A 25,010-nucleotide genomic window follows, 5' to 3' on the forward strand; every position below is an offset into this window, starting at 1 on the left:
CCATTCAAAACTGTTCTCAGTTTAAAAAAAAAATGCAACTCTAAAACGAACTTTACCAGCAGTTAGCTACTCCAGGTTGTGTTTAATAGGATATTAGTGCACTTCTCTGATGGTTGCCCTTTGAGCATGCACTAGTACCCTACTAAAACTAAGGCACACTGTAGTCTGATTTGTTGCCATAATGAAATATAGCATCTGCATTTTTACTGTACTGCATTTTTACTACAGAAACAGAAGTGTACTTTTTGAAATTAAAAAGTAAGCAGTTCAGAACTAATAATAAAAAGAAAAACCCTTGCTATTGTCATGCAGTGGTACAAAGTCCTGTAGAAATATTTATATCTAGTGATGGAGAATATGATTAACTGAGGTCAAAAAGTATCTCCCACCTCCACAATAGAATATTGTGTAACTGGATTCGTTGTGGAAGTTATGTGGTTGCCCTGACATGGCTTCCTCCTCCGCAGAAGCCTTGAATGCAATGGAACGGACACAGCTCTTAAGGGACAGAATTTGAGAGCATCTGGAAGACTTCTGCACACATTCTGGTCAAAACCAGCTACCCATGTGGAATCGGTGTGCTTCCACATGGGCGGAAAGAACACGTTGGGGAACTTCAAATGTGGGGTTGGTAGTGCTTATACATGCTTAATAAAACATGTTGTTCCCCAAACTGCTTTGATTCTCAATTCTTAAGAGTGGCACAGCTGGCAATGCAACAATTATGTTTAGTGTGACAAATTGCAGTCATAGTTCACCAGTAGTTATGGACAAAGTGTGTTAGCAGGGTTTGGTTTTCTTATCTGCAGATATGCGTAAGTTTTTCAGTGTTTAAAAAAACTGAATAATTAGAAAATAACATACTGGATCTCGTGTCAGCCAGAAACCCATCTGTGGTCTAACCCTGTGACAAACAATGTAGCAACAATTCCAGTGCCACCAACACCATGGAGTTTGCCAAAAAACAGATGCTTGTTCTGACTGATATCTTTCATATTTTAGCATGTGTGTCCTGTAATTACTGTCTAAAGAGAAGAGGGGGTAGCAGGAGATTGTAAGGTAAATTTAAAAAAAATAGGTAAAATTGTAGGGTTTTTTCCCCCCGCCAAATATGTTCAGTGTTTTCAGTTTTTGAACTTGCATGTAGTAATTTAAAATATCTATAATTTATTTTTTCAATGTTGTACTTCAACAGGGTGCAGCATTCATAAAAAATGGTGTCCATCTCCCAGGGTATATAAAAGCATCACTGCCAGAATGTGGTGTCATGCTTTCAGGATTCATAATAGAAAAGATAATATTCGGTATACATAGCTACATTTTTGTTTCCTTTTTTGAAAAGTGTTTGTCCTCTGTGCTTCAAGGGAGTAATTAGAATAATTCTCTGTCCCTTTATCAGGCACTGGGTTGGCAGCCTTTTCAGGCTACAGGCTAAATGACCCAGCTTGGGTCAGAGGTAAGCAGGTGCTAGAACCTGTCCATCACCACTCCTCTTCCTCCCCTTGCATGGCAAGGGAAAGTGCCCACTGCCACCATTTACCACCTCTGCAGCATGAAGGAAGCACCCATTGCTCGCATTTACTCCCCTTGATGGCACAGAAGAAGCGCCTGCCACCAACACTTCTCCCTCTACAGCATGAGGGAGGCTCTTGTTGCTGCCACTTTTCCTGTTTACCTCTGCATCACAGGGGAAGCCACCATAACTGCCCCTCTCCCCATTGTGGCACAAGAGAAGAACCTATATCGCCCCACAACAACATGGGGGAAGCATCTGCTGCTGGAACTGTTCTGTGGGCTACGTCCAATGACTCTTATGGGCCCCATGGGCCAGAGGTTGCTGACCCCTGGCATATACACTTGTTGGAGAAAAATGCATATAATTCTAATTTAGATGGGACTACACATGGCTCTGGGCCTCATCTCAAGAGTTAAAGAGCCTTTAATTAACTTAATATAACACTTGCTAGTTTTTGTAATGTGTATTTGTGAACGTCTGTCTTTATTTTTTATTAATTCTTTGGTCAGAACATAGAAAACAAACCAATGACTAATGTAGTTACAGGATACATTAAACAAGACATATCATGGCTGATATCTGTCCAGCTGGAGTTGTTTTTAGTTGTGTGTGTATGCAACTGTGTTTTTTCTCCTTCTTTTGAAAATGCCATGTAGCTGTAACCAGAGCAGGCCTCCACCCCATATTGTAGTTTATGGAGATCTAACTTCTCCATAGTAGTATTTTCTTTAAAAAAAGACGCATCAGACTGAGGTGAGAATCTCTCTTCCCTATCCCCTCCCTCCCTGTGTGTGTGTGTGTGTGTGTCTCTCTCTCTCTCTCTCAAGAACCTGGCTGAAGCTGTAGTTGACCAGGATGCCAACACTCAGTTGTGGACCAAGGCAGGAGCTGCCGCTGTGCCAGGTGGGCAGTGGGATCAGCTTCAGCTGGATTCTGAAGGGAGGGGGAGACGGGTAAGAAGAGACACACTGTCGCCCACCTGGCGCAGCAGCCCTTGCCTGCATCCAGAGCTGATGCTGCTGGCAGGTTCCGGGTTGGGTTTCCAGGCGGGAGCTTCCACTGCACTGGAAGGGTGGTGGATCAGTTGTGGATGCCACCGGCAGGTTCTGCATCTGGGTTCCTGAACCAGCCTGCTATGTCCACAGCTGACACCACTGCTGCCTCAGGTCCACAGCTGATGCCTGATGCTGCTGGGCAAAGCAATCCCACCTGCCTGGCAGCGCACAATGGTGAGAGCTGCTGACTGCACGTGGACCAGATCCAGTGAGTTGGTAGCTGTCCACCCACAGGCCGAGTTAAATCTGTTGGCGGGTTGAATTTAGCCTGTAGGCTGCATTTTGCCCACCCCTGCACTAGAGCATACTAATCAATTAAATACCCTGGGTAACTGGGTTCCTGCAGCCTTGAAAGGGATATTTAATATGAAGCTGAGTTGTACTCTTTTTTTCTTGAGCTAATTTGTGATAGTTGTGGTTGGCATCAGTGTTTATAGGAAAATCTGGACTTTGTATTTTGAAAATAGTATTTAATTGAATATCTTAATGTCTCTTCAGAGAGCTTGAATTTGAAACGGTATTTCACAAGACATTTGCTGACTTGCAGAGAAATGAAACTATTTATGAGAGGTCTACATATGCCAGCTGTGTTCTGGCTGGGCCTTATTTTTATGCCCCTGGAGTTTGGATAATTTTCATGAAGTAGAATAAATTCCTGAAAACTTTTCGTATGTTTCTCCCCCACCCCCATTTACTTGTTGGGCCAGTAGCTCAGAGGCATATAAATAGTACTGCTGAACATGACATCTGTTGCTAGTAGATGGCCATGGATATTTTTAGCAGTGATGGGGACCATTGTGATGAACTGGTCTAACTTCCTGTATTAACACGGATGATGGGACTTCCCTGAACTAATTCTTGTTTGAAGTACATGTTAGAAAAATACCCACTTTTGTTTTACCTTTCCCCTGCCTTCCACTGATGGAGAACATTCTCATATTGTATTCCTTGATACTGTTTCATAGTACATTTCCTCTATTTTGAACAAAGGGAGTATCCTGTAGTCTCATTTGGTACTCTGACCTACTTTCAGCATTTCCCTCTGTAAATCTATTATGATGTAAAAAAAAAAAAAAAACTTCTCCAAAGATAAATTTGATAATTTTGGTAGGTTTCTCTGAGAGCTTCATTCAGTCTTGCCCTCTCTCTAGCCCTTTGAGCTAGTTCCTCAGCTGAGATCACTGAAGAGAATTATTTCTATGCTAAGGTTCAGAAGGAAGTTGTCCATAGATCTTGTTCAATGAAGTGTTAACCATACAAGCATGTGGGCATCATCTGACTTACTAGTTCTCAATAGAAAGCTCTTTCTTCTTTCAGGCACTTCAGCCTCTAGACCATCCTGGTTTCTTCCTGATTTGCTCCACAAGACTATCAGCAGATTGTTGCATTCATGGATCTTGCCAAGAAATTGACGTGGCAAGATTAAAACTGGAGACTAAAGCATAAATTGTTTTGCTGATCATAAGCATAGGTTGTTTTAAATTGTTTTGCAAGACCTGGCCTCAGTTTCCTAAGAAGAAGAAAAGGTGCACAGGAAGAGGCTGTGGCCAGCTGGGAGTAGAAGAGGAGTGGAGGACATGGCAACATCTACAAAGGAACACGGGAAATTAGTCCAGCTCCTTTTCCCCTGCCTTTGTTCTCCCGTGCTGATAGTTATTCTTTATCCAGAGACAAGTGGTAAGACTATGCACTCCCAGAGATACCAGGCAGAAAAGTTAGCCATGCTTTACAAAATACTGTTAGATAAGAAAAGACAATAGCTCATTTCTCAACTCCCACTGAGCCTGAACAACCCATCTGTGAAGAGCTCCTTTTGACCTACCCTGTTTGTAATGGTCCTGGATCAGGAGAGAGGGATGATCCCTTCCTGTCATTTCCAGGATTCTGTTTCTTTTTTCATATTAATGGAGAAGAGACTGTAGGGTGAAAACCTGGTCATAGCAGGATTGATGTGGGTTTTGCCACTGACTTGAGTGGGCCTTATAAGATGACCCACTATGAAGGAAAAATACAGCTCTGTGGCTTGTTTTTTGGCTTCTTTTGGTGCAAAGTAATGGGTATTACTTTTGTTGAGTTTATTTTGTTTCAACCCTTACTGCCTGCTCCAGTTCCAATACATCAGGAATGTCACAAGTTCTAACAGGGTAGCAGTGTTTGCCTGAATCTCTTCGCTCTGTCACAGTTGTTGAATCTGGTGGAAAAGTGCTAAGGCAAACAAAGTTCTTTGAGTGAATCTGATATCTTTTATTAGACCAACTTAAATAATTGGGAAAAATTTTCTTAGCAGGCTTTCAGGTTTAAAAGCCCTCCATCAGGTTGAGCAAGCATCTGCAGTTGGTGTGTGCTCTTCCTGGGTGGAATGAATAGTAAACCCAGCTACAACCTACAATCCCTGTGAGTGCTGCTAATGTTGGCAGACAAGGTTCTTCGGGTAAATCGGATATCTTTTATTAGACCAACACAAATAGTTGGAAAAATTCTTTGCAAACTTTTGGCTACAGATACCTTCCTCAGGCACAAACGTCGCAGTGTGGCTTGTACCCTTCTCAACCATAAAAGCAAAGGAGGTGGGAGTGGTTACTTAAGAAAAAATCCTGATTACTAGAAAGACGCATGTAAATTGGTCTTTTGTTCCATGAGCTTTAGGTAAAAGGGTGTTAATTTAAAAAAAAATCCTGTGTTTTGAATAGTCTAAATAACAATAACTTTCTCTTATGTTTAATCTGATTTCAATAGGATCTCTAACGGTATCCTTTACAGTCTAATGGTGTGTAGCTCCTTCCAGGATAGGGCTTGAATATGCAGGTAGAAAAAAATATTACACTGCTTGCATGCCCCTTAGAAGTTTTTGCATTTCTTGTTTGTTTTGTTTTAAAAAAACAAGCTTTATGTTCCTTAGACAGGACTCCAGTTAAGGCTTGCATATTTGGACCCGAGTTAAAGTTGAACTTTTGACTTCAGTTCTGCATGAATGAAGTGCCTGATTTCCCAGTATTGTTGTAGTCCATATATATCTGCTGTGTCAGCTGAGACATTTTGTGAATTGCATCTGTCAGCATGAAAGAACCAACAGTAAATCAGGGGTTCATGGATCCTCCAACATACTCGATCCAGATCTGCTCAAGCAAGTCTGGTACTGCCCTACGTGTAGCACAAATCCTGGAGCAGCTGTAACAGATGCTACATGCGGTGCTGTCTGGCTGGAGCAGCAACCATGCTGTATACCCTGTCGACCTGATCCAGGCTGCAAACTGGCCCCACACTACTTATCTGGCCTATGGGGATGGATGAGTTTGGAATCCCTCCAGTAAATGAAAGTTTTTTGAGCAAGAGATTGTCACCCTGACTGACTCTTGGCGCTTCCAAAGAGTCATGCCTAATCATCTTTGGGGCCTTTGCCACTGAATATAAGGGGTTTGCCAGCTTTTGGATTCGAGTCATTGCTGTTTCTAGCAGGTAGTATCAGCATCTTTGTCAGATAAGGAAAAAAGCCTGAATGAAGAAAAGAATTGAGTAGGCTTTGAAGATCTGGGACAGCATCCAGCCATAGACTGTTGAGCAGCTGTTCCTTAAGCATTATCTGCTGTCTTCAAGTACATAGTACCAAGTTGAAGAGAACAGAATAGGTTTCAGATCTTGAAGTATAGCTAGGTGCATGCTAGTGTGCAATCTCCAGGATTACATGGGGCTCAGTCTGCATGCTCATAACCTTGTGCAACAAATCAGCACTTCTGTGGGTGTAAGATTGTCAGCTCCTACATGAGCCATTGACCTGTGGGAGCTCATGCTTCGAGGGTCTTATGTACCAAGTATATTTATTATTTCAAGTTGCTTTTCAGCCCTGCGGGGTCCAGGGGGCTTGTAGCTAGAAGGAAGAACAGGAAAGACTGAGAATGTCCTTTCCTGAGACTTTCTTAACAGCTAGAATTTCCTAAAGACCCAGCTATTTGCAACTCCCTTTGTTGAGTTTTATATTGACATCCCTTTAAGACCTGTTAGCAAGCAGCTACCTTTCTGTCTCTTTCTGTGAGAGAAAGTTGACAGTCTGCAGAGCAAGAATAAGAACCCTAGGACAAGTTATATAAATTACTACAGCAGATCCTTTTGAATGAGCAGTGAAGTTCTCTTCCTAGTCAGTGGAAACTGGACTGCAAAGACCTCCAGAAATGACCAGTCTGGCCTGATCTGTGGCCTATGTCAGAGATGGAAAAAGAAGCTTGTGGGACTCCACCATGAGATCCTCCCTACAGACATAAGTTTGTTGTAGAAAAACCCCACTTGGATAGGTAGTGGCCTAGATTCAGTGTCATTAGGTTTTCTGTTTGTTTTTAGATTTTCATTTCAAGTGGTAAGTCAGCTGTCTCTATTTCTGTTAAAAAGTTTGGCTTTTTTTTTCAGTGCAGAATGTGGTTCTTGTTCCAAACCGTTCCCTACTGTGAGTGATAGTTTCAAAATAAAGTGCAGTAACCTCTCACTTCACTCAGTCTGACACATCCTATTTTTCTGAGTCCAAGGCTGCTTTCTTCCTGCAGAGGTCTAGCTTCATAGAGATTAATGACTCAATCCTCCAATTTAATCCCTAGTCAGGAGCTCTCAAATGTAATATCATTTAATCAGATTCACCACACACATAGAAAATAGTTTCCTGTAATTTTATATCAATATCAGTTATTGCATATGCAGTTTCAAAATATTGGGTTAATGCAAATTGGGGAAGTTAAGTAGATTGAGTGGCATGTACTCAAAGCTTAATTACTTGGATACAAGTACTGAATGCCAGTGACAAGATTCTGGAACCATCAGATGGTCCGAGTCAGTGTTTCTCAACCTTTTAAGCAGCAAGTACCCCCTAACTTATGAAAATTTTAATAAGTACCCTAATGCTCAATTTTCCAAGGGATTTTATATTTACAGACTAATGTGCGCCATATGTTGGAAGAAGGGCTGTGTATATAAGGCTGTGATATGATTGATGCCTGATCTGATGTGGGTAGGGTTGCAACCTTTTACACCAGAGGTCCACAACTCAAGTATTACCTGGGCCAGAGATGATGTTGGCCAAAGCTAGGAGGGCTGAATCCAGTGCCACGCAAAGTGCAGCACACCAAATTATTACTGGAGAATTTAAAGTGCTGAGCAATGCTCGGCACACCAAATTTTTTGCTGTAGTTTTGAGAGAAGGAAGGGGCACGAGAGAGAGGAAAAGAAGGCAAGAGAGAGAGAGTGTTGGGGTACCCGCATACCCCCTGCCTGTGTCTTGCATACCCCTGGGGTGAACATGCCACAGGTTAAGAAACTATGGTCATTTTAGCAATTAAGTATAATACAGGCAGTTTATGCACTCTAAGTAATCTAGAATGTGTATTTAAAGTGAAAAACAATATATGAAAATCTTGTTACTAAAAAAACCTAGCTGGTTTTTTTTTTTTTTTAATCAGGCATTTCAGTTGAAAAGAAAAATGTGATTCCCATAATAGTCTGTTCCATAAATATGTTTTTATAACTCAAATTGAATTCAAGAATTAATAATATATAAACCACCATGGAGGTAGCTCTCAGTGCTAGTATGCAGACCAGCCAAGTTTATTTCCTCTGTTTTGTTTGAGTTTCCCAGAGCCATTGGAGGCTCAAAGCAGTAAAAGGCAGTCTGATTGACTCCTGGGTCAAAAAAGTATCTCCAAGCATTAAAGTTTTCTGTTTCTTCTTCAGTGCGGAAGGAGTCCACTCCTCCTTGTATAGAAAGATAACACTCCTGACGTAATTCCTCAAGGAGGAGGTTATCTATGTGAAAGAGAAGAAGGGTTCTGATAAAGGTGACTGAATGTTCCTTTACTCTGTGCTGCTTTTGTATTTGTGATTATTCTTGTCCTTCAGAAATCAGGGCAGAGCAGCACCTTAGATACTAATTCAGAGAGGCATGAGCATCTTAGTTTGCTTGGTCAGATGCTTTGAATAGACAGATGATGAAGTAGGCTCTTGCCTTTGAGAGCTTATGCCTCTCCAGATGAGTCCAATCTCAAAGGTGCTGTTCTGCTCTGCCTTCTGCCTGACTTCAGACTAATTCAACTAACTACCTCTCTATTCCTGTTCTTGAAAGTTTCACCTTGGTAACTATCTGTAACTTCCCACTGATCACAGCTGTAACAAGGAGCTCTTGAAGTTTTCAGTAGGGTCTCTGAGAAGCCAGAGGAAGTTTTGGGCTAGGGACAGACACTACACATAAACTGGTTTAAATGATCAGAAACGGGTTTAAACCTGTAACAGAACAGATGCTCAGTGCATATAAACTAATTTGAAAATGGCTGAAACCAGTTTGAGACAAACCTGGTTGAATATAGTATCAGACTTAACTGATCTGGGTCAAACCGGTTTATGTAATGTCTGTCCCAGACCCCTTCCTGGTTTAAGTTGAACCAGACTCCCCCAGCATCCCAGATGCTTTACAGCTCTGGTCCAGGCTCTGCTGTTAGCTCCAGCCCAGCATGGCTGGCCCCTCCCCTCTGCTCCCTAGCTGGAGCTCTGGCAGAGACTGCAGGCATCTGCCCGGCTTCCTCCTGCTTTCAGCATTATCTAGCATACCACATGCTAGCTAGGCAGATGCCTGCTGGCTATGGTCCATGCTGTGGGAGACAGGACAAAGGCAGACAGGACAGTTTCGGCTTAGGGCTTTTTGCAGCTAATCAACAGGTAGCTGGTAATGTCCCTCCATTCCTTCCTTGGGAAAAGGTGTTTGAGAAGAGCTTGAACTGAGAGAAGTGTTGTTTTGTTTGATGGGATGATAAATAAATACTAACTTTGAAAATCAATGCTCTGTTATCAACAGCGGGGGGGGGGGAAGGGAAGGAAGGGGATGGATAACCCTACAGCATCCTCCCCGGGCCTGGCCATCCCCCCCCCCACCAGCTCAGTACTGCTGAAGGGAAGGGAGGGCTGCTCTAGTGCCCCCTGACTTTTAGCCAGAGCAACTGCAGGCATTTCCTCAGTCCGGAGCAGATGTTTTTGTGGTTACAAACCAGTTGAGCCTGGCCAGGTTAAACTGACCTAAAAAGACTGAATCAGTTCAGGCTCAGGCTTTTTGAATGTCTGTCCCTAGCCTGGGAGATTCTCTGATAGATCCAAAGTGTAGTGTACAATGTAACAGCATGTTTTCATCAGCCTGTTTTACCTAGATGAGTCAGTGCATGTTGAAAGGGATATGAAGGAAGCTCGTGTTGTTGGGGGGGAAGGGGGGGGCAACGTAAATCACTGATTAGCTCTGGAATGAGTAGTAGGAAGGAAATGGTAAACCAATGTGGGAATGATATTTATAATGAAAAGTAGCATTGTCGCTACATGGCAAGACCTGTTTTACTATTCAGCTTTATTCATCACTGATGCTTGTTTAGTACAACTTTTTAGTAATTCAGTTTTATCTAAGATGAAAAATTTTCAGCTATTTATTGTTTCCTTGTTGGTTACAGTTTGAGAATCCCATTACAAAACATTGCATAATTCACATCATTAGATCAAATGCTGTTATCAAAAAGTATTTGAAATTTGTAACAAAATTTACAAAATAAGCTTCTATAAGATGAATTTGAAAAATTTCTGGTAGTTTTTAAAAGATAAATAACAAATATTCCTGAAATTCAAAAACGTTACCACCATGAGAACTTGAATTTAAAGCTAGCCAATAAAAAAGTGAAACTAGCCATAACTGGGTTCTCATTCTACATATTAAAATGTGAATGAAGGGCATAAACAGTGATTTTAAAATGAACTATTCTGATTAGTTCAGTTTTAATCTAAAAGTTTTGCTGATAATTAGCTGTATTGCTAATAATATAAAACGTGTTTACAACATACGGTTTTTAACATGCCACTGTCCCATTCATGGAAAGTATGTTTGTCAGCCAGAAAATTGAACATTCTGAACAACAACAGAGGGGCACTCTGAAGTGCTTTGGGTTAGAGTACAAGGCAGTCGAGCGGAAAGAGACTTAACGGTGGGAGTCTACTACAGACCTCCCAACCAGGGAGAAGAGCTTGACCAGGAATTCTTGGGTCAGCTCACAGAGGTAGTGAAGGCTAAGGATGTGGTTGTCGTGGGGGACCTGAATTTCCCGGACATCTGCTGGGAAGAGGAAATCAGCCAGGTCTGACCGCTCACGTGGGTTCTTGGCCAGAGTGCAGGACCTCCATCTAACCCAGGAGGTGCACAGCCCCATCAGGGGGGACACCTTGTTGGACCTAGTGCTGGCTGACCTGGTGAGGGGGCTGCGGGTGCTCGACCACCTGGGCGACAGCGATCATCGCCTGCTGGAATTCACCATCCAGCGCAAGGAGGCAAAGGCATGCAGTAAGGCAGCGGCCCTAGATTTTAGGAGGGCAGACTTCAACGAGCTAAGGAGGATAGTTGGTGAAGTGCTGAGGTCCCGGAGGGGAGGGGAGCCAGATGTCCAAGGAGAGTGGTCGCTCCTTAAGGAGACGATTCTCCAAGCCCAAAGGAAGGTAATCCCAACGAGGATCAAAGGGAGCAGGAGAGCACACAAGCCTCCGTGGCTCACCAAAAGCATCCGGGAATGTCTCCTTGCTAAAAAGGAGGCTTATACCCAGTGGAAGGAAGGGGTCATCACCAGGGAGGGCTATTCTGTAGTTGCTCGGGGATGTAGGGGGGCAGTTAGGAAGGCCAGGGCAGAGATGGAACTGGGGCTAGCTTCCCAGATTAAGGACAATAAGTCTTTTTTTAAATACGTAGGGGGTAAAAAGAAGGTCCTGGGTAATGTGGGGCCCTTGCAGGACGCCATGGGAAACTTGGTCGTCACACCAGATGGCAAAGAAACATGTTTAACGATTTCTTTGCCTCCGTCTTCCTAAGTAGGGACTAGAACAGCCACCTCCCTGCTGGGCCCCCCTCGGGCCCCGGGGGAGGCACGCCTGGGCCACGGGTTAGCAAGGATTTAGTTAGGGAGCTTCTGGAGGGGTTGGATGTATTCAAGTCAGCCGGCCCGGATGATCTCCACCCTGGAGTTCTAAAGGAACTGGCTGAGGTCATTGCAAGTCCCCTGGCATGGCTTTACGAGCACTCGTGGTGCTCTGGTGAAGTACCAGAGGACTGGAAGAGGGCCAACGTGGTCCCCATCTTCAAAAAAGGCAGGAAGGAGGACCCGGGAAACTATAGGCCGGTTAGTCTTACCTCGATCCTAGGCAAGCTGTTTGAAAAAATTATGCTGGCACACATCCAGGAGGGCCCAGCAGGAGACTGCATGCTTAGGGGCAACCAACATGGGTTCATCAGTGGCAGGTCCTGTCAGACCAACCTGGTGGCCTTTTACGATCAGATCACCAGATCATTAGACGCAGGGGTAGCAGTGGATATAGTCTTCCTGGACTTCCAGAAGGCTTTTTACACTGTCTCTCACCCCGTTCTCATTAAGAAACTGGGGGGCTGTGGTGTAGACACCCACACAGTCAAATGGGTCGCCAACTGGCTGGAGGGCCGCACCCAGAGGGTGGTAGTGGATGGGTCCTTCTCAACCTGGAAGGACATGGGCAGTGGGGTTCTGCAGGGCTCGGTCCTTGGGCCCACACTGTTCAACATTTTCATCAGTGATTTGGAGGAGGGGGTAAAAAGCACCCTGTTCAAATTTGCTGATGACACTAAGATGTGGGGGGACGTGGGCACACTGGAAGGATGCAACAGGCTACAATCAGACCTAGACAAGTTACAAGGGTGGGCGGACAAGAATAGGATGGGTTTCAACACAGACAAGTGCAAGGTGATGCACCTCGGGAGGAACAACTGGCACCATACCTACAGGTGAGGGAACTCCCCTCTTGTCAGCACGGAGGCGGAAAGGGATCTGGGGGTCATCATTGACTCCAAGATGAACATGGGCCGGCAGTGTGGAGAGGCAGTAAGGAAGGCCAACCACACCTTGTCATACATCCACAGATGCATCTGGAGCAGGTCCAAGGAGGTGATCCTCCCCATCTATGCGGCACTGGTCAGGCCGCAGCTGGAGTATTGCGTCCAGTTCTGGGCGCCACACTTCAAGAGGGATGTCGACAGCATGGAGAGGGTCCAGAGGAGGGCCACTCGTATGATCAGGGGACAACAGGGCAGGCCCTATGAGGACAGGCTGCGGGACCTGAACCTGTTCAGCCTCCACAAGAGAAGGCTGAGGGAGTATCTTGTGGCCTGTTATAAACTAGTCAGGGGGGATCAGCAGGCACTGGGGGAGTCAGTGTTTCCCCGTGCACCGCCAGAAGTGGCCAGGAATAACAGTCACAAGCTGGCAGAGGGTAGGTTTAGGTTAGATATCAGGAAGCGCTACTTCACAGTCAGGGCAGCTAGGGTCTGGAACCAACTTCCAAGAGAAGTGGTGCTGGCCCCTACCCTGGGGGTGTTTAAGAGGAGGTTAGATGAACATTTTGCTGGGGTCATTTGACCCCAGTACTCTTTCCTGCCATGGCAGGGGGTCGGACTAGATGATCTGCTCAGGTCCCTTCCGACCCTAGAAATTATGAAACTATGAAACTCTAAAGTTGTAATTAGAAAGTTATTAAAGTTGTGGCACAGGAAGCTCTTTGTCTGTAAACTTGGGAGAGCAACACCACACATGTTTAATTCTCTTCATATTTGGATATAACCACTTGGTGTAGATGCAATTTCATATTTAAATAAACTATAATGCTTCGAAAATTTACATTTGCACCTTCTTCCCCCTACCCATTCAAGAAAGAAAGCTCAAGCTCTGCCTAGCACTAGCTCATGGGTAGCTGGATTTTTTTCAAAAGGCAGTTTCTTTCCAGTATAATATTAATATAAGCTTTCCATGAGACAAAACTTCATAAGAGGTGAAAAGCATTGAAGAACTAACATAGAAACAATTGTCTATAAATATGTTATAGTAATTGCAAAGTTAGAGCAAACTTATGTACATGTATATCTGAGGGAAGCATTCTAAACCTTTAAAGAAGGGAAGTATTTGATTTTAGTCTTTTAATGGAACAATTGTGTCTTTGATTATCTTCCACATTAAAATGCCTTGCCAAAGCAACTCCCCTGCAAAAGGGAGTAACCTTGTATTAGCCAAGGTTTGTTAAGTTCTCCGTAATCAGTTTTAAAACCAGTTGCACTGTCACTGTGCATGGCTTACAACCCTAACAATTACTTGGTGTTACTGGTGAGGTATAACAGCATGACTAGTGCTGCTGTGGTTAAGAATTCATCAGTGTTTCCATTACAAACCTTAGATGGAGAGTTTAATCTCAGTCCCATTTTGAATCATGCCTGGATGAAGCTTTCAATCCACACTTGAGCTCATAATGTAGTTCTTAAAAAGGTATATGATATTTCAAATTTTTTCTCTGTTCATTATTTCTAAATTATAGGAAACGAAAGAAAAAACTGTAGAAAACTGAGACTTTAAATTTTTTTGAACTTTTATTTAAGCATTCATTATAGCTCATAATAATAATTTGTTAGGAATTAATGTTCTCCAAAAACTATACTTCTGCATTTCAAGTGCAAAGTTATATCATAGTGGGGGTTGCACTTTGTAACTTCAACAGTGTAATAAATCACCTGAAAGATTGTAAAAATTTCCCAGGGAAAAAGAGAGGGAAAACACATCATTATCATTAAGTGATACATGTCACTGGGGGCTGGACTCGATGATCTCCCGAGGTCCCTTCCAGCCCTGATGTCTATGAAATCTATGCCCTTCCAGCTATTCCACTCAAAATTCCATGCTTTTTTCCTCCAGGTTGTCCCCTGACTAGTTTCACTTTTCTAATGCAGAAAGCTTTCATCTCTAAATCTTGATTTTTCTTTCCATCCCTTGTGACTCCCAAGCTTGGGAAAGTAGCAGCAAGCAGGAAAAAGTCCCTATACTGTGGATGGTATATCTTGGGTGAATCTTGCCATGTATAGAATTTACCTTGGCAGCTGTGACTTATCGCCATGGGCAGACATGTGAATGAAAATGCGGTTTAATTACAACGTTGTATACTTTTGTAAGGCTACCTTTCTACTTGTTGCATTGTGATCAGGATTCAGGAGTTCTGAATTCAGTCCCAGGGTCTGCTGTGCACTTCCTAGAGAATCTTTAGCAGATGACTTAAGGCACTATGATTTTTAAAGTATTTAAGTGCCTAAAGTTAGCAAGTCCTCGAAGTGCATAAGCAGCTAGCTCCATTTGAAAAGTTAATAACTTGAGTTTGTACATACATAACCCTTTGTCTGAGATTTCACAGTACTATGTGATTAGTAAAGTTGGTGACTGTCCTGTTTTTAAAAATTCCATTTATTTCCCTAAGCAGTTTTCAAATGACGATGCTTTATCCTCTCTGTGCCTTGTTTTCTTGTCCTCAGTGTGGTGTCAGTAGTGGTACTAGTAATATTTGCTGTCCTAAGCTACAGGAGAGTTGTGTAATACTGTAAGGCCTCTGACACTTTTGTGTATTTGTATGGTTTATATTGGTGCTGTTTTGAAAAATAGTTTCAGTCCAAATTGCTGAATTTGCTTAAGTATCAGTTCCAAGTGTTATAAAAGAATTGTTGGTGCAGATATTCTCTTCATGAATAAATTTTGTTTTCACTTTTATATCCAAGTTCCCATGTGTTAAAATATTTTTCTGATTCCACAGTGGAGAGTGGTTTGTGCCTGTGGGCAGTGTGCAACAGAGTATATATAATCTGAATCTGTGTCATGTATCTAGAGCACTTTCAGATCATTATTCGGTAGATTAGAATATGTCCCTGAGTCCTGTCCCAAAAGTGATGGAAGCAGATATATTTAGAACACATGAGTAATTATGTGTGGCTTTAACATGATGTTCAGAATGGCAAGCCGGCTACTGCCGTGTTACGTACTGAGTGTGCTGCAGTCAATTTGTGCTTCATTCTGACAAGAGCTTTCTTTATTTTGCAGCAGTCCATTGTGCCAGCCCATCCAATGGCTCCGCCTAGTCCCAGCACCACCAGCAGTAATAACAACAGTAGTAGCAGCAGCAACTCAGGATGGGATCAATTAAGTAAAACAAATCTTTATATCCGAGCACTGCCTCCAAACACCACTGACCAGGACCTGGTAAAGCTATGTCAACCGTAAGTACCACACTTAAATATGCATTTTAAAAATAACTGCTTTTAAAGTCAGGATTGTAATGCATGTACTGCTATAATGAGGGGAATAAAAATCCAGCTGCTGTTTATTCACCTTGATCCAGTACTAGTCAGTAGGAACAAAGGGCTTGAAATCAGAGAACAGACTGAACTTAGAAGTGTCTCAGCTTCCTCCTGGCCACTTCTTACCTTGCTGTAATTGCTCAAGGTTTAAGAGTCAACATTTGCAAACAAACGTGAAACTTATTTTTAAATCTTATAAAAGATCCTTTCATTTAACCACTTTAAACCACCATAGTTGAATCAGTGAAAACCTCTAGCAAAATTGTGTGGTCCCAGTACAAATTGTAACTGGGATGGGACAACTTTATACAAGTTTCAAACTTGTATTAGTGCTTTGTGGCGACACGAGGACAGGGATATGCAACCTCTGGCCCATGGGCCAGGTGCAGCCCACAGAGCCGTGACTTTTGGCCTGTCCGACTCTCTACAAGTCAGGAAATTTGGTGGTACAGGAGCAGTGGCAATACTGCCACTGTTTCTAGCTTCCAGATGTCCCCTCCTCCCCCCACCCTCCCCATTGGGGGCCAGGTCAGAGCCAGGCCATGCTTCCCCCTGCACCTGACCCCCCTCCCCCCCACAAGCCAAGTTAGGGCTGGGCCATGCCCCCTTCACCCCCCAGCTCCCACAGGACTATGCCATACCCACACCCCTGCTACCCTGCCCCTGTGCAGCAGGATGGATCTGGTCCACAGATGGGCTGGGCACTGTCCATCTGGCCCACTGGGAAAAAGGTTGGGCACCACTGCTCTGGGAGTTAGCAACAATGCAAGTAAATCAAGATGTAAGCCCCACTATAAATGCAACCTAATAAACATTGTTCAGGCAACATTCTTATTTTTTTGTGAAGTCCTCTTTTTCTTTTTTGTGTATTTTTTCCAAGAATTTTGTGCATATTGACTGATGAAAATGCATCTATAACTAGGTGTTCTGGAAACTATTAATTCAAATTTCTGCTCTATGGCCTTATCTTTCAGAAGTTATTCAGGCTACTCTACTTTTTCCAGGGACACCTCTTCTTATTTTTAGGTAGTGTCTGTATAATAGTGGAACAGTTTTCCCTCTGCAAGAGGCCCATTAACTTCCTGTTATAGCAGTGAATTTTTTGTTTTGTTTATAAGCTTGTTTTTTCCAAGGGAGGTTGCAGATATTTTCAGCTGATTACAGCTAAATTCCTGCAACTCCTATAAAAGCCAATGGGAACTGTGGGTAGTCAGGAGTACTGAAAAAAATCAGACCCCAGAAGCATCTAAAGTTAAGTATCCAAAACCTAAAATCAATGGCCCTAAAAAATAAATAAATAAATTAAATAAAAAATAAAAAAAAAAAATTGGTGTAATACTCAACATGTTGGTTCACAGGTTCTAGCTTTCCTTCTTTTTTCCTACCTTTGACCCATCCATATGCCTTTTAACTTTACCAGTTCAGCAACATTCCTTTCAGTCATTATTAAATGTTGCTGCCAATTCTTTAGCATGTTCCAGTTATGTTTTGTTTAGTTTTATCTGCCTCTTTTCCTCCTCATTCTGTTCACTTCACCACTTCTCTACTAAATATCAATTTGTCCTCTGTTCCTTAAATTGAACCCAGATCAGCATACACACATAAGTAATACTTAAACACAAGGCAGCATCAATGGAAAAATGTGGGGGAGAGATGAGATAAAAATAGAGGACACATTTTCCATAATTTTAGAGGTACAGAATAATACAGAAAAACTTTAGCCTTAAAAGCATAGAAGTTGTTGCTGTGTCTTTTTAAAGTCTGTTTTCTCTCTTAAAGACTACTATTGTAACAGTTCCAAACCTTCATGACTGAACATTTAAACTGTGGTAGAAAAAATTATGATGACTAATTTAGGGAGAGGAAATTTTGATTAGGAGAAAATTGAAAACATACATCTTAATTAGTTCTACATCTATTTGTGTTTTAAACAATTTTGGGGGCTTTCTGGATAATGGCTTGTTCGGTAGCCTTCTCATTATCCTGAAAATCCTAAACCAGCTGTGAGGGGGGTGGGGGAATTAAACATGTTATTACGTCCTGAAACTAAAATACAGTTCCATTTGGATGCATTACCCAACAGAAAAAGGGTTCCCATAAACTTTTTAGAAGAAAGGAGCAGATAATCAGTTTTATGAAAGGAATCATTCATAGATTATAAAACACTACAGCCTTCCACATGTGGATGACTTTACATTTTAACTCATTATGGATACATATGTTGTAAAAGAATGCTCTTCCTTTTCTTTTCTTTTTTTTTTTCCTTTTACCCTCCCCCTGAACAATGTAGAAATATTTTTCCTGCCCTCTCAAGCTGGGTTGGAGCAGCTGAGATTTTGACGTTCTCTCTGTTAACTGACTAGTATCAGCAAGCATCTTTTACTTTAAACTTTTTATTGTGTTGAGCTGACCTCCCTAGTCTCAGAGTTTCCCAAGTCATGTCTCTCTTATAAGCTGGTTACTCCAGTTTCTGAATCCTTTGTGGTGGTAAGAGCTGCTTCACACATTTCCTTTGTGTGTGTACACTTAGAAAACTTACAAGTAGCGTGTTCTGTAAGTTTTTATTTGCCTCTTGAATCGGATAAAGATTCTGACTGCTTGCTGAAATTGTAGTTTAATAGGGTCTCAAAATCCCAAGCAGTTTTTGCCCTTTACTTTACAAAATGCAGCTATTAAATGAATCCTACAAGTGAAGTTGAGACTTCACAAAATAGATAAAGCCTCCATGCATTTGTTGCTATGTAGAATTTCTCTGTAAAGGCACGGCTGTTTAAGAGAGAATGATCAATCTCAAAATTCTCCATTTCTGCTGAGGAACCAAGTGAGATGTCCAGAAATTTTAGACTTGGAACATCTCTCAAAAAATCTGGGTAATCTATTAAAAACTGTAGCCTTTGCTGCCAACATAGCCCCTTAGCAACTGAAGTAAATGTTTCAAGAAGACAGAGCTGACAAGGTTCTCCCTATTCATAGGGCCTTAATACTTTACATTATGGAAAGTTCCAGATGCCAAACTTTCCCTTCCTGGAAATCTGTCTAAGCTTCCAGGAAATAGCCAGGGAACATAGTACTTAGTCCAGAGTGAATCATCTCATGACACCCAGTTGGGGTTTCCCTTGCTGCTTGATTGTCTTGTCATTATTAAAGCTTCGCAGATAAATAATTCTGACGCACACTACATAAAATAAAATAATCTCTCTTGATTTCACATTTTCTTTTGTTTATGCCAGATTATATTTATATAATCAACATAATTTACACACATTTAATTTTAAATGTTTTTACTAAAGAGAGGTTACCAGGATGCTTGTACTGAAAGAAAGTAAGGGGTTTTATTTTCCACAAGGTAAAGTTAATTTTAAAAATTGGGTTTTGGGGGAGGGTGATTTTTGTATTTTTAATATAAACTGAAAAGAGGATTTGTTGTAGACTTCAAATATTTCCTTGCTGTTTGTAGCAAAAATGCAGTACCATTCAATTACTACATAGCAGGAAATTGAAACTCATTGTTTTCACTGGGTGTGGACAGAGTTCAACCCTCCAGAATCCCACAGTGCTCTGTTATCTCCCTACCATTAGGCAGGAAGGAGAGCTGGAAGGACAGCCTGCCAGCTGTGTAGCCACTTGGTCTTGTTCCTGGGGCCCACACTGGTGCCAGGTGCTCCAACAACAATCCCCTCTATCTCTGGTAAGGTGCGGGGCAGGGGAGCATGGAGGTTCTGGGGATTTCTGTCTGGAAATCCTGCAGCAGGAGCCCTGCGCTGCTGCCACAGGAACTCCCCAATTTCCCATCAGGCCCCTGCTCGTCCCCTTTTGGAGCTCTCTAGTGTGGGAGCACTCTTCCCAGGAGGCATTTTAAGCATTTGAGTGTCCTTTCTTCATGCCATTGCTCCAGACCCCGTGCCAATGCTACTGTTGGAACCGTGCTTTCTGACTCAATCTTTTCTACTTTTCTTCTTCTGGGAGAGGTGAAGAAGAGAGATTCAGGGGATTGAGGACTAGAGAGTTAGACATCTTGGTGGTGGAGCAGCCACACCCCCCTTCTTGTTGGCTACGCCCTACCCTTATCACTTCCACTGCCAGACCCCTATGTCGGTGCCCCAACCACTGCCTTCCTTCCATCCGCCAGTCCCTCTAGTTCTCTGTCCCTGCAGCTTCCTGTAGTGGTCCTTAACTGGAGAGCAAGTATAGCTGCAGCATTTTTTGGAAGCATTTTAGCTGGTGGGGGTGTGATGAGCTATATATATGTTCTTGACTGGAAGACTACTCTTTTGAAACTTTTCAGAACATGTTACACTGAAACGTTTTACTTCCTTCTGCACCCATTGTCTAGCCTGATTTGAATAGAAAATAAATGAAAGATACAATCCTGAATCCACTGAAGTCAGTGGTAATGGTGCCACTGGCTCCAGGATGTCACTCTAGATCTTGAAACTGCCTTCAGTTTTTGTATGTTGAGATTTTTTTAGGAGCACTGGTAAATTTAATTTAGTCACCTGTATTTCTCCCAGATGAGAAGGACTCATTCAGAGTCCCTTACATTGCCGAATCTTTGTTGCAATTGTATCCAGTCTATGTATGGAAAGACCACACAGCAAGGTGTCTCTGGTATTTTGCAGAAGTGGTCTATCTGCTGCTACGCAATAAGCAGACATCAGTGTGTTGGTAAGAGAACTTACTCTGGCAGGCTATAGGAATTCACTCAGTGATGGTGTGGAGGGATAATGTGCCAGCCTGTTTGGGTGCTGTGAGCTTAATTCCTTTCACACATTTCTTCTTTGAGCAATAAAATAATAAAACAACATATATGTGGGCAACACATAAAGTGTCAGTATATCTCCATGATTATAAACTAAAGATCAGAGCTACTCATCATGACTTTATTTCCCCTTCTAAAATGTTATACTATAGTGCTGAAAAGTCATATTAAATTGGCATTAGTTTATAGTAAAGTATATCCAAATATCATTCATCAGAAATTCTGTGACATTTTGTAGAAGAAACGGTATAATTTTTGTGTAGTATTTCTGGTTATATAATGACTTCTCCATCTCATTGCTTCCTTTGGTGTATTCAGTTCAGCTCTGGCACATAACAGCTGGCAGTGGGAAACTTGAACAGGTTTTTATTTTAATTAAATTCTTTCTGTTGGAAGTTACTAGAGAAAGCTCTTGTCAAACTACAGACATGTTGGGCTTATTTTTCTATTTGTAGCTCAGCCCTACAGTATTTTACTGAAGTCATTTATTTGTGCACCACTTCAAATAGTGCGTTTATGAATTTTTGTGGAGCAGTACCTTTCTGGTGAAAGAAGTTTTTTCATCTTGGCCAAAATCTCTCCACTCTGAATATCTTCTGCTTCCCATCTCCGTTCATCCAGCCCCTTTTAACAACATAGAGGTGGCAGCAGCTTGTCTTTTATTCTTCCAGATTAGAGACAACATACTCCATTTGTGCAATGGTAGCTTACCAGGAAATGTAAGTATTTTCAGATGGCATTAGCAGTATTTCCTTTGAAAATGAAATGCCCATCCTAAATTTCTGAATAGGTTGATTAAACTCAAACCGGCTACTCTAGTTCTGCCCCATGTAAGTAGATCCGTCCATACCTGTGCCAGAGATGGAAATATGGGAAAAATAAATAGGAATCATGTTTATTTCTGAAGTGCTTAAGGGCCAAAACACCCTCATTGAACTCAACACTCTATAGGATTATACAAGTCAAGTCCTTTTCTCAGAGACATTGTAGGTGGGTTGTTGGGAGAAGTGATATAACTTACCAGCAGAATGCAGTAATGTCCAGTAAAGATAGATTTTGTAGACAGTTATGTTAAGAGGGAATATGTTAGGTGGAATATGTGGGAAGGAAGGAAAGTGGAATGGCTGGAGGAAATGATCAGGGTGAAAATTAAGGAAAACACTCTGACATCAGCCTTGTTGGTAGGTCCCTCGAACTTTTTGCAGCTGTTCTGCCAGCTTCAGTCTCTCTGGCTGACTCCATGATACAGTTTATTTTTCACCCCAAAATTCACATGACGGGGGGAGGGGAAAGGTGCTACATGGGACCCAGTTCCCTAAAAGGATCTCTGCTACAACTTTGTTGTCTTCTGGGATTGCAGGGCTAGACAGGTAGCTTTGACATGGCCTCGTTTTATTCCATCTCCCACAGCACGACACTTTGTTTGAACTGCTTTGTCCTGATTTTTGCACACCAGCTTGCACTGAGTTTGTTTTAATTGTACCTTTTTGTTTTGAACTTGTGGAGAAGGTCATTTTTGCCCATTAAGTTAATGTATAAGGCTCTGAAATGTTAGTCATCTCAGTAGTTTGTCTGAAGTCCCTGAGATTGGTCATGGGAGTGAGAATTGCCAGATTTGTATGCGAGTTGGAAACTTGCTTTGACATGTGCTATAGGTGCTTTCCAGAATCTCAGTGCATGTACCTTATTGTATATGACCATTACACTTGGTCTACATGGTTCCACAGCCCTGTGCCACCTTCTTTTTTCTGTGCATCTCTTCTGTTCTCCTGCTCTTTGGTATTGTGGGTCTTACTTTCTTCAAAGATCCCTTGTAGTGCCGTTACATCAGTACTTCAGGATAGGGTACAGGCAATAATGCAGCTGACCTCTCTCTGATTACTGCTCTCCAATCCCCGAAAGAGTGTTTAAGCATTGCGACTGAGCTTGAGTCTCCTTTATTCTAAAGCATCATAAATTACCCAGCCAGTCAGTCTATCCTTAGGTTTGTTGGGTTTCAAGCCTGGTTGGTTGCACTACATTGATTGTATCAAGCTGTTTACAGACTTGGGTTGTATATCTTGAAAACCATTTTTGCTCTGGATAGTTTCAGTTAGGTCTTCCTGCTTATTATGTTATTACCGTAGTGGGTCTAATGCAGGCATTTAATTGAATTACAATTAGGAAAGCAGCTGGTTTAAGGTAATAAAGTTAGTGATAATATTACCACTGCAAACTATTGTTCTGTTCCAGGATGGTCAGATCACTGAAACAATTTTGTAATGGCCAGCCTTTCTTTAGGAAATCATAAATCCTGTGGAGGGACATTTTAAGCATTAATTTCAGCAACAGTAGCTGCCCGGCTTTAAAAACTCAGCACAGTAACACAGAAGTAAGTAAAACTGTTTTCCTGGCAGGCACTTGGTCATATTGAAATGTTGGAATCATATGTGCTAGACAGCTTTGTTTTCACAATATGAGATTTTTGTTGACTAGTTCCATAGTTTAATATTTCCTTGCGTTTGGGCAAAAGCATCCAAAGTGTGTATTTATGAAAAACACTTCTTATTAATATATCAGACATTTTATAGCAAACTAGTAATGGCACCAGCCATCTGAAGTATTTCAGTGCTCCTCACTGCTATGTGAACACGATCTCTGATGGGTTACCATCTATATGCTGCTCTTTTCACTTGCATTCAGTATTGAAATTATGTGAATAAGAGTTCTAAATTTAGTCTGGCAAGGAGCTGCCGCCACTCCAGTTAGTTAAGATTAACAGAGGCTTTATTCTTAGGATGTACATAGCTCATAAGGCGATGGACATGATTGGGATTCAGTTAACAGCTTTACTAATTTTGCTTTGTTTTAAACTTGTTCAGAAAGGCATTCTATCTCAATACAACCTTTAAAGACTTAATGGTGAAACACTTCAACGAATTGGGGGGATTTAAAAGTTACAACCACAACACTGTTTTTCGAGTATAAGTAGTAATGGCAACTTTATTGAGTATAGGAGCAGCTCTAGTATTTTTTAAACATTTTGTGGCAAAAGGAGGCCTGTATTAAATTTCTTCTTATCATAAATTTATACTTTTAGGCTAAGCAGAGACATTGGCAAAAGCGCTCTAGCTATCACACTTTACTTAAAGAGCTATAAGTTAGAGTGCAAGAGAACCAAACAGACATTGGCTGTTTGGGGGGCTCAGGGACCTGAAGCCTGCCTGTATTGGCCACTGGTGGTGCTCCTGCACATCTCTCAGGAGACTGCTGGAGAGACCCCTCTCCCCAGCCACACCCCCCACCCCACCAGCTGGTGACTTGTTAGCAATAGCTGGGAGGGAGAGACCTCTTCCCTGCAGCCCCCCAACCAGGTAGTGTCATGCCACAGGGCCAGGGCTACTACAGGGAGAGAGACCCCTTCCCCCTGCAGGGTTGGGGCAGCTGCGGCGAGAGAAACCACCCCCTCCCCTCCACGCCAGCTGTGTTGGCTGGAGGGAAGAGGGAAGGCTGAGATCAGAAACTGTCACTGACTTGGATCAGTGACAGCTGAGGGGGTGGGACCAGCCCTGCACTGGGGCAGAACAAAAAGGCTTTGCCAAAAGCTAGAGCGCAGCCCTGCATAGTGCTTCCTGGGATGGGAGCAATCTTGCTGCCAGATCCTATCAAGGGTTAACTTAAGAGTGCCAAAAACACCCGCAACCTCGGCTTGTAAGATGTTGGCGTACCAAGAGTGGAAGGCAGGAGACCCGCATGAGGCCCAATCCTTGTTGTGTAGTGCAGCCCTGGCCCCTTCCTCCCCATCTGCCCCAAGACATGTATGCCAAACAAAATGCCTTGAAGTACCATGCTCTGGCATCTGTGCCAGGGGTTGATTACCCACAGCTTAGTCTAATACCTCATCCATCAAGGGTTAATTTAGAGTGTAATCCACCGTTTTTTAAGTTCTCTCTAAGCACCCTGAATATCTGTTCAGTTATGGCTTTAGAGTGCTTTCCACGTACTTAAAGTGTGATAGGTGTAATGTCTGTACCTATCTTTAGTGTATTTGGGTTTGTTTTTGGCCTTGCTTTGTTTTTCAAACAACACTTTACAAGTAGAATCATCTAATTTACTGAATAGCCTTACTCTATTTCTATTCAGAAGAACTTCAGCAACCCAACAGTACATGATTATAAAGCTCAGCTACATGCTAGGAAGTACCAGCGGCTATTTTTTTTGCTTCTTCTACAGAAACTCTGATAAAGTTTTTGGTTTTATTTAACATTATCTGCAATACAAAAATCCCCTGATTCTGCCTTCTCTTAATTGCACTTTTCAATAACAAATAAAAAGGAGAGTGGAGACCTCTTCATCTGATGCTGTTGCTGGCTGCAGGTATTTAATGCTAGTACTATGCAGGTGCCCATTTCAGTGAAACTTTGGGTTCAGGTCCCTAAAAGAAACACAGGAAGTAAAAGCAGACCAGGACACTTTTAAAGACTAGTTAGATATTGGTGGTTGCCAGTAATTTTCAACATTGTCAAT

The 25,010-nt window shown here is 42.3% G+C and overlaps 1 protein-coding gene across 5 annotated transcripts in view; it reads left to right on the top strand.

Moving 5' to 3' along the window:
* Positions 1 to 25,010, top strand: part of RBMS1 (RNA binding motif single stranded interacting protein 1) — a 208,102-nt gene that overhangs the window by 86,445 nt on the left and 96,647 nt on the right. For all 5 annotated transcript variants that reach the window (XM_090045624.1, XM_090045627.1, XM_090045622.1 and 2 more), the window contains exon 2: positions 15,489 to 15,664. In XM_090045624.1, coding sequence (XP_089901750.1) covers positions 15,489 to 15,664 — 176 coding nt within the window. The remainder of the gene's footprint in view (positions 1 to 15,488; positions 15,665 to 25,010) is intronic.

The sequence above is a fragment of the Crocodylus siamensis genome, chromosome 4, assembly GCF_052110815.1.
Source record: "Crocodylus siamensis isolate JL-2025a chromosome 4, ASM5211081v1, whole genome shotgun sequence".
Lineage (NCBI taxonomy): Eukaryota > Metazoa > Chordata > Crocodylia > Crocodylidae > Crocodylus > Crocodylus siamensis.